This window comes from Ostrea edulis, chromosome 5, assembly GCF_947568905.1.
Source record: "Ostrea edulis chromosome 5, xbOstEdul1.1, whole genome shotgun sequence".
In the NCBI taxonomy this organism is placed as follows: Eukaryota; Metazoa; Mollusca; class Bivalvia; order Ostreida; family Ostreidae; genus Ostrea; species Ostrea edulis.
The window spans coordinates 39,407,819-39,418,701 of record NC_079168.1 but is presented as its reverse complement, the minus strand read 5'-3'; the positions used below and the strand labels follow the sequence as shown (position 1 = coordinate 39,418,701).

At 36.6% G+C, this 10,883-nt stretch overlaps 1 protein-coding gene across 2 annotated transcripts; it reads right to left on the bottom strand.

The window, feature by feature from the left end:
• LOC130054902 (uncharacterized) lies at positions 1–9,582 on the bottom strand. Of its 2 annotated transcripts, none has more exons than XM_056165991.1 (11): positions 9,368–9,582; positions 8,902–9,103; positions 7,259–7,823; positions 6,989–7,176; positions 5,590–5,749; positions 5,380–5,491; positions 5,106–5,268; positions 4,786–4,930; positions 557–731; positions 213–403; positions 1–108 (listed from the first exon to the last, which is right to left on the bottom strand). In XM_056165991.1, the coding sequence occupies exons 1-11, from the start codon at positions 9,370–9,372 to the stop codon at positions 50–52; spliced, it is 1,965 nt and encodes a 654-aa protein (XP_056021966.1). In that variant the 5' UTR covers positions 9,373–9,582; the 3' UTR covers positions 1–49. The 2 variants fall into 2 exon arrangements, with proteins under 2 accessions (XP_056021966.1, XP_056021967.1); XM_056165992.1 differs by having other exon boundaries at positions 7,259–7,700.
• Between the last annotated feature and the right edge of the window lie 1,301 nt (positions 9,583–10,883).

Here is a 10,883-nt window from a genome sequence, read left to right as displayed (position 1 = left end):
TTGCTGCATTTATTATCACTAAGATATAAACAATGCACCATTGATTATTTTAACATTTCCGTGCAGGAGCAGCTGGAAGATTGCCATTTAGAGCAAAATGGAGTAATCCTGAAAATAAAAGAAAATAACAATGTATTCATTCAGTATGTCGTTATAGTTACTTACGTTCTCTAACATTACATACTTTGAAACATTGAACGAACAAGGCTCACCTGCTACCGCGGACTGAAACCCGGCATTGTAGTCGCACGTCACTTCATTTGTTTTGAAGTTGTCTCTCTCATCAACATAGGAATCATTTTGATCTGGTCCACCAACCAGAGCCCCATAAAGGATGTTGGGATTAGGGTCTTTACTTTTGAATGTATTCCAGTTACAAGGTGCAGGTGCAGGCGAACAGGAACTATGAAAATATGCATAATTACAATACTGTAAGGGTTATGATTGAACTTACGCGTCAATAACTTTTCCTCCGTAAACGTGTTATATTTCAAAGTTGAAAAAAAAAATTCAAGGTTGCAGTTACTAATTTGCCTTATTTATGTGTTTACATTACCTTCCGCTATGATGCGGTCTCAAAGGATAACTAGATCCATAACCAATCACATAGCTAAAGTTCTTGTTGTTGTCGCCAACCATATAGTGAATTTGTGACATTGCCCACGTCTTGTAAGAATCTGCGTCACCAATGCCATTCTGTGCAGCCAGCAAGGAGATGAACGCTGCATTAGCTGTGCAAAAAATCTAACTTTATTAACAATTCGGAGATTTAATGGAAAAGAAATTCAATGGTGTAAATATATATGAAAGGTGAAGATAACGAACTAAATCTCAAATAAAACATTAAGGGTACTGGAAACACGGACCACTGGATATACCAGAGGTGTGATCAAGTGTTTAGGAGGATTAAGCATCCCTATCTATCTATTTATCTATCAATTTCATTATAGGATATAGGATACGAATTACTCAAATGAGTTTTTTATTTTAATCATTTGATGTATATATTAATGAACGTCTTCTTAATGCATGTGTAATTTCAATTTGGGTGTTACTTTTCAATTCACAGTGACCCATTTTGTTTAGCATGAAAGGTGAAGATAACGAACAGTGATCAATTTCATAACTCATATAAGCATTACAAAATATAGAGTTGGGCAAACAAGGGCCCCTAGATATACCAGAGGTGGGGGTCATGTGTGGTCATGTGTCTAGGGGGAGTAAGGATCGACCGCATGACCCTGTCGACCGATCACACTCGCCGTGAGCCCTATAACTTGATAAGGTAAACGAAATAATCCGTAGTCAAAATCAGTGTGCCACGAACGACCTAACAATCGGTATGAAACAAGTCAGACAGCATTTGACCCAATGAGAGGTTGTGTTAACAAACTAGATTGTTATAACCACCATAGAATTTGCGAAATGCTGACTTTAAACGAGATTGTTGAAACCCCTGCACCATCAACTTGTTCGGCAGTAGCCTGTCTCGATTTAAAAACTGATCATATGCAGAATAATCTCTCGCGTATCGAATCAGTTGAGAAATATAAACACCATATGCGGGTGATAATGGAATGTTGCTACATAAATATGGGAAGTTGACGATGGAGAAGCGGAAATCATCCGGTTTATCATAAAGTTGAGTTGTTAGTTTCCCGTTAACATCTATTTTCAATAAAAAGTATGAAGCAGATTTGGACGACTTTGTGGTGTCTTTTATTTCGAGTTCATAGGGACATATCGAATCGACATATGAATGAAAATTATTATTTTAAATAGATAAACGTCGTCAATATATCTTAATGTCGCCATGAAGGCCACAACAAGATATTTTTCTTCTCATCTAGAAGTTTTTGAATACATTTTGCTTCATAAGAATATAAAAACAATTCAGCTAACAAAGGAACGCAATTCGTGCCCATGAGAATTCCAACAGACTGTTGGAAGACCTGATCACCAAAGACTATGAAGATATTGTCCATGAGGAACTCCAGCATACTTTTGATTTCAACTTCAGAGCACTTGTGCGTGGAATCAGAGTGGTGTTTAAGAAAGTAATTTTTTGGATGACTAATCACTAGATATGAATATTACCGTTTTCCATTTTTGATGAAGAAGCAACTGTCTTTAATTTTTATAGTGAAGAATGGTCGTGTAAAGTGTTGAAAAGTCATACGTTTTGATGTTGTTGATTTGAAATTAGCTTTGCTGGGATTTGAAATGTGTCTAAACCTGAAGCATAATTTTGAAGAATTTCATCTTTTGAAAGGTTAGTTGGAGTATAAGTACAATTATCAAAAGTGGAATTAATGCCAAGTTCGATTAGAATACAGTTGTAATAATGAGCCCTACAAACAAAGACAATGTTGTTTCAAGCTTTGTCAGCTAGAACCAAAATAAATTCCTCATGTAACCTATCTAATTCTTTTGCCACTTCTGGTTTACTAAACACAGAAGGATAGAAGGTACGTACTTTTGTTTTCACATTTCTAATGCGGGATTTTAATATTCCTCTTTTAATCCTTTTTAATCCATTCTGACAATGTATTAAGTTCTTTTTTTTATATATTTATTTTGCACATCTTCTGGCATAATCTTCGATAGAATTCAAAGGAGAGATGAAGCTCTGACGCCAATTCAAAGACCGAAGTTCTCTGTATTCAGGACCTTTTAGAATAAATGATCTGAGGTCCTCATTTTCAACTATATCAACATTACTAGTAATGACATGTCCAGCTGGACTAGTTCCATCGCCAAATGCTCGGCATCAGGTATGAAAGTCACGGGTCCTCGGAGATGACCTTAAAAACGGATGCCCCGTGTCACAGTAGGTGTGGCACGCTAAAGAACCCTCACTGCTCAATGGCCGTAAGCGTCGAGCATAGGCCTAAATTTGAAGCCCTTCACCGGTCTTGGTGACGTCTCCATATGAGTGAAAAATTCTCGAGCGAGACTTTAAGTAAGATACAATCAATCAATCCAGCTGGACTATAGTTGAAAGAAGACGAAGAACAAGAACATGTAGGTGGATTAAGTATAGGATGGTCTATATCTACGCACTGCAAAGTTTGTTTAGATTTAAAATGTTTGGATGCAATAGTAAAAGTATATTTGTAGGAAATACAGGGTGGGTGTAGACTTGAACTTGAAATAAGTTTAAATACAAGATTGAACTCTTTTTTGACGATGAATGGTGCTTATATTGACGACATCTATTACTTTCTATGTAAATTTGAGCTTAAAGAATTGGCGGCATGAGTTGGAAGGAATATCGTCCATGAACCGTTGTGGTTTACAGAGTCTGTGATTGGCAACATCCATAATCATTGAGTTCAGTCTGTATTAAGGTGTTGAAATATCCAAGTATAGATTAGCTGTGGCTTCTTCAAATAACCTATGCAAAACTCTCTGTGGAACAAAAAGTAAAGTTTTGTGCGAATATGATGTGGACCTAATTGGCTGGTGACGTAAGGTAAAAGTGAATCAAACGTGGCATCATTTATACTTGGTCTTTTATCTGAATGATGTCCATGACTGATTTTCCTTTTTTGAGTATTTGGAAAGACTCCCCTCACAAGTTATTTCCTTGTGGACTAGTCAAATTTCCAACATCATATACATTATCATTGCAAACAGTGAGTCTATCAAACGCTGAATTTCATCATCGGACACCGGTTCAAATCGTTCATTTTTCATCTCGACCTCAGGACTGGAGAAATTTGGCGCACTTAAATCAGTCTCCATCATGTCCAAAATATCTCCTATATCGAAATCCATGAGGTTCATTTTTTAGTCCCAGTAGATCGAGTGTCATACTTTGCAACAAATCTTTAACATGTATCTGATTTTCTATATACGGATTCTGCAAACTGTGAGAGCAAAAATTCCCAGCCATCGTCCATGGTGGTTATTGCTTAAAAAGTGACAAGCGTTTTATTCGACCGTATCGGATAAACATGAGATTTCGATGAGTTTTGATTGGTCTAAATTTTGTTCACACAGTTCCTTGTTAGAGTACAGTTATATAATTAAGGATGATGCAATAATTTCTGAACGCAATGATACAAAACATTTAGAGTAACCTTGAACTCGTGCATCTTCCGATACCAGTCTCGGGGGCTCCGCCCCCTCGACTGGTATCAGAAGATACACTCGTTCAAGGATACTCTAAATATTACTTAACCCACGTAGGTTGCACTCAATAGCGTTGACAACGTTAGAAGATTTACAAATCAAATTATCAAACGTATTGGTACATAAACTACATCCGTGATAATACTACTAAATGAATTTCTAGTGATCAGTATATCACAAGTTTTACAATTTTTTACAGAACATTTTCAGATCGAGCACATGGGATCTGAAAAGGAATCATCAAAATATATCTTAAAGGAACATAATTTGGGTATAAGAATTTTAGTTTCTGTACCAAAGCTGACAATTTGACGATTGAACATAATTATGACAAATCTTTGATATCTCGAAAGATAATTCAAGGGACACCAACCAATCTCTTAGAGCTTAAGCCCCTTATAAACTCAACAGAGTGACACCTTTTTATACTGGGCGACGTGACAGGCAATATTATGTCGTTATTGTTTATATTCATGAAAGAACATATATCGAGCGACAAGTATCATCTGGGACAGACTGCCCACCAACAGATATACAAATTCGATGGTTAAATGAAAGGTGATATGATATTATGTGTGCATTAGTGATTGCTAATAACATATACTCCTTTGATAATCTTGAAGCTTATTTAGGATATAATTACATTACCTGAGTATCGTAATGAACCCCATTCTAATCGGAATGCCAGTCCACACTTAGTATAGGGGAGGGAACCTCCCGGCATGTAAGACTTCACAAAGGTCTCCGTTCTAGATTTGTACACAGATTTCTGGGTAGCGTTGTACAATAACACCTACAGAGTCATGTAAATTCATTATAAATTTCAGGCTCTCTTCCTAACAGAGATTACATTTAGATATAGTTTAATAATGATGAATTGATTGCATTCGTGCATATTAGCTACATTTGTTGCATGATAAAAATGGCATTAACACATCTTTGAAATTAGTATTCGTTGTGAATCTTACTTGGCAAAGAGCGGTTTTATCGTCCCAGTCGAAAGCCCAAGGCGCGTTGTCTGTAGCGTATTCATTATAAAAGGACTCAGCCTCTGTTAGATAGGTAGTATTGTCTGTCAGCATGTACAGAAGTGTCGCACTGGAACACAATTCATCTTGATACCGAGACGACCTACAAGAAAAGAACTTGAAAATTTGAGAAACTATTTAAAATCCACTAAGTTTGCAACTTTCTTTGCTTTCCTATTAGGGGGTAACTTTTGGGGGCGTAAAAAGAACTTACTTGTAGAAACCATCTGCGTCACTAATGTCGCTGTTGTATAAACCTTTTATTGTTTTGGCAAAACCGTATAAGCTCTCAGCACTGGAATGAAGTCTTTGGGAATATACAGGATCTGAACGAGAGAAAAAACTAACTTGTTAATTTAATACCAACACATACCAAGGAATTGAAATTTTGATTTTCTTCCTATTATCCCATAGCTCGGCGTACCTTTATCTTTGAAGACAATAGCTCCAGCAGCCATGGCGGCCACAGTCTCCCCTACCACGTCACTTCCTTTTTTATTGGTGTCCAGGTAATAGACAGGCCTTGGGGTGGTTATGTTCTCGGGCCGTCGCCATTTTGAATGATCTTGAGCACCATTGCCTACCTGTTTCAATTCGAATATTTCTTCATCTCTTTTGTGTATATTAATAAAAGGTGAAGATAACGAGCAGTGATCAATCTCATAACTCCTATAAGGAGTGCAAAATAAAGAGTCAGGCAAATACGACCCCAAGACATTTCAGAGGTGGGATCAGGTACCTAGGAGGAGTAAGCATCCCCTGTCGACCGGTCACACCCGCCGTGAGCCTGGTATCTTGATCAGGTAAACGGAGTAATCCGTAGTCAAAATCAGTGTGCCAAGAACGGCCTAATAATCGGTATGAAACATGTCAGACAGCATTTGACCCAACGACCCCTGCAACATCTACTTATTTAAAAACTCACGACCCGGTAACGAAGCGAACACTCTACCACTGAGCTACCGCGACCGGTTATTTTTTACAATAATTTTTCATATACGAATACGGTTACATTAAGGAAGACAAGTATTTTTTCTTAATATACCATGCCTCTGTAATATTCATACCAAGTTGGTAAATTTTGATTAACGAAAGGTGAAGATAACTTCTTTAAGTAAAACAAAAAGTGAGTTGGGCAAACATGGACCCCTAGATATACCAGTAGTGGGATCAGGTGCCTAGGAGGAGTAAGCACCCCCTGTCGACAGGTCACACCCGCCGGGAGCCATATATCTTGATCAGGTAAACGGAGTAAGCCGTAGTCAAAATTAGTGTGCAAAGAACGGCCCACCAATCCGTATGAAACACGTCAGCATTTGACCCAAATATAAGTTATATTGACATACTAGATCATTATAACGACCATAGAATTTGCTAAATAATGCCTTTAAACGAGACTGTTGAAACCTGTCTCGATTTAAAAACTGATCACACGCAGAACAATCTCTTGCGTACCGAATCAGTTGAGAGATATAAACACCACATGCAGGTGATGATGGAAATGTTTTCTACATAGATATAGGAATTTGACGATGGTGAAGCTGAAATCATCCCGTTTGTCATAAAGTTGAATTGGGTTATTCGTTTAGCATTAATATTTATTTGCAATGAAAATATCTAAGTACGAAGCAGATGTTGAGGACTGTAGTGTCTTTTATTTAGAGTTCACAAGAATATATCGAATCTACATATGAAGGAAAATGTTTATTATTAATAGATGAAACGTTGTCGATCTATCTAAATGTCAAATTGAAAGCCACAGCAATTTTATTAGAAATTAGTATTTTTGAAATGCATAATGCCTGACTCCGCCGAAAATTTACCTGTGCGTAGTAAATCGTCTTGTTGGTGTTCCAACACTTTATGAAGTAGTCTAAAGGCCACTTAATTGAGTTGTACATATTATCCAATTCCCCGGGCTTTTCATAAGCGTCCTTCCAATACAACAAACCTAGGGCCAAATTTGTGGTGGAACCGGCCATAGGGAGGTTAAAGTTCACAATGTCACCAGCTACAGAGATGGATCAAAATATATTGTATGATTCGCCCTGAGCGTTATTTTGCTTTAGATTTTAATGATCAACTGCTCTTACCATCATACCATCCTCCAGTCAGATCTTCTCCATTAATCCCTCTATCTAATGTGGTAGCATTTTTCCTCCAAGAAATCCTGTTGTTTGTAAGGTTGCCAGCTTGTTGGGCTTCATAGAATAAAATTGATTGATGGAGAATAAACCCATAATCATGTGTTGTGTTCATGGGGGCATCTGTTCTTGATGCCTGATAAGCCGGCTGTTGTATTAGTGTTGCGGTTGAAGGTTGCTGTGTTGGTGCCAATGTCGCAGGTTGCAGCTTTGCTGCCTCAGTTGATGGTTGCTGAGATGGTGCTGCCGTTGAAGGTTGCTGTGTTGGTGTTGCTACAGAAGACTGTGGAGTGTTGCTGGATTGCGTCACAGGTGCTTGTGTACTGGGTTTTAGAGTCGTTGGAGATGGCGGCGTAATATTACTTATGCATTTACCCTTTGGGTAGTTTTTCTGTCCACCAGTATATGATAATATGAATTCAACTTTTAACAGCATGTTTTGATATGGATGTTTGTTAGATAATTCATAAAACCGTCCGTTGTTTAGTGTTTTCTCAATATTCATTAACCATATCTGTCGATAGAATTAAATTCTTTCATCATCAGTTCATGATAATTTGTATATATTCACATATAATTGTTGTTGGGAAAATTGAATATATAATCTACATGTGTTTTATTAGTAGTAGTAGAAACCAATCTTGATTTTAAGGTTTGGTCTAATACCTTTTCGATTTAAAGTCTAATCATAAGCAATTGGTACATGCGTTGACTTTTAGATATGCTAGAAGATAAGTACGTTTTGCTTAGATATAAACAGCAGTGAAAGGACAATTTGCTCACCATCATTAAAGTTTTTGTCCTTGGTAACTTTTTATTTCTCCCTGCTATTTGCGAAAACAGAGAAACGAATGAAGCGTTGTTTATTTCTTGTTTAATTCCTCAGATGATTCAACAATTTGGCGTTGTTAACTCGCGCATGGATTTTTTCTATGTTTAATCAAAAACGAAGGGCAACCAAGTCATGTGGAGTATGACACTAAGATATAATCTTCAAATTGAGGGGAGGTTTAGTGAAAGTTTTTTTTATACATAGAAATGTTATGAACATACATGAGAAACGGGGGTGATCTTATTTTTAACATGTCTTTTCACAACAATATACAAACTATACAAATCATTTATCCTTTGATTCACACCCTTATCAAACTTATACAGCTTAAGAAAAGAATTTACATTTTGAAGATATAAAAAATGAAAAGACACCAAGATTTCCTTTTAAAAATATTTTTCCAAAGAATTTTTAAAATGAATTTTGGATGTGGTAAAGCTTTCATATAACAAAGATATGAGACCAAGTGATATGTTTTTGTTCGATACAGATATAGTTCCACATTTGTACTTGACTTGATTATCTTAATTTATTTTGATTTGATCCCTTTCTCCAATTCTGAAAATTCGATTTTACGATTTTTAGGATAGAATACAGTGTATGTAAGAAATTAGTGGGTTTTTTTTCAAATATTAAAGAAGATAATAAAATTCCGCGATTTTCAAACAATCTCTTATGTTCAAAATTTAAAAACATTAGAAAGAAGAACATAAATACATATGTTGATCTGGGAGGCATATGTATTTATTCGGCAATTTACCTTGAGATTTCGTGTGGACTTGTCAAAGATGAGATCCATTTTGATTTCCCCTGTATCTCTGTATTCGTTCAGTTCAAATTCGCACCAGCCTTTCATTTTACGCTCTTTCTGCCTCCCCCATATCCTACCCTTCTGTACGGGTACCTCATAAACTGCATTAATACCCACCACCCAGAGAGTCACTAAAACTGCTAGGGTGTATCTGTTACATAAATATAGGGTGCTGTTAAAGACAATCTGTATGTTTAGTAGTACGCGTTTTACAATTGTAATTAACATAAATATCAAAGGTATGTGCTTTACTATTTGAAATTATCATTTTATCATTATGATTCAAATAACGTGTAATTATATTTCTTTATATTTCAATATGCCTGTTCTAAGGAAATGTGCACGTCTTGTAATTATTACATATATGAAATTGTAAATCAAGTAACTTATCAATTCTAAAATTAACATTTCTCACCTCATTGTGATTTCCTGTGAATTTGTGTCTGTTCAGACTCCGATTTCCTGCGTTCCAGTGAGTAATGCAGAACGGTCCCTCAGTATTTCTATTTATACTCGATACACTCCAACTAATGTGTTCGGATCTTATTCTTTACCGGTATTAAGTGCAGTATAAAATCAGAGGTTTCCGAATGAAACCATATCATATTGCCCCTCGGGACTCTACTGTGGCTTCTGCATACCTGACGGAAATTACACTTTTACATGGAGAAGAAAATTGGAGAAGTATGGAGGATTTTCAGTGTTAATGTAGATATTGATTATCAATTATAGTATAATGTATTCTAACTCTCCAAGCAATATATACTAGCGGAAAAAAGAAACTGTGCATTATAAAATTTAGTATAATTTTCTATATTTATTGTTTATATTTATAACAAGGGCACCGCTAAGCGGAGCATCCCCTCGCGGCAGGAAATATCATAAACATATGCATGCATTATATTCATACATAGGTTTTTGTTAAATATATATAGCTATTTATTATTGATTAAAATTCAGATACCTCTAACATCATTAGGTGGTGATGGTGGGGGGGGGGGGTAATTAATATGGCATTTTTAATAAACCTATCAAGGTGCATATTATCTTGGGGGGGGGGGGGGCATATACATACGTGATTGGGCAGTTTCCCTTATTCCTTGCAGAAACATATCACGTATGCACTAAATTTCAGTAATTTACTTACCTGAATATACCTCACAGTTGTTGTATGCAGAATGCATGAACTCAGAAAATTCCCACGGAAGCAATATTTTTTCGTTATGTAAAAAGACAATATACCGGTTTGACAGGTCGACGAAGCTTGTGAAATATCTTTATAGCTTTCAAGAATTACGTAGGCCTCAAGAATTAATTCAGAATTAATTCTGTAAACAGACACGTGTGGTAATCTGGTAATGAAACCGCGACATTCATCAAATTATTTTAATTACTAAGTGTCAGAGGTGGCGCTTTTAATTCCTACAGACTGTCTTTGCGCACGCCAACGTGCACTAATATGACAATGCACAAATACAAACTTACCTTCAGCAGACGTAAGCTGTCTCGTTTTCTTTAAACTGGTTCCCTGTTAATTGGTGATACCGAAGCGACCAGAATCGTAACTTGCAGGGTACCAGTTTAAATTAACCGGACGTGAGTATTGTCAACCCGTACATAAAATTTCACGGTTTTTAGGTAGTAAAGACGTGATATTTTAAGAAATATTTCACCGATTAACTTGAAAATGAATAGGGTCCGTCATTTTACAACGCCACATATGTATGCGAAGGCTGAGAATCGTTAGTGCAAAGGTTCTCTTTAAATCTTGCCCACAAGCTGTAATGGACACACACACACACACACACACACACACGGACACACGCACAGTAGCGATGGAATATCCCCTCCGCAACTAGTTGCGCGAGGGGATAAAAATCTAAACAATCGATAAAGGTGATGTTTTTGAACAATATCGGATGGTACGCGAC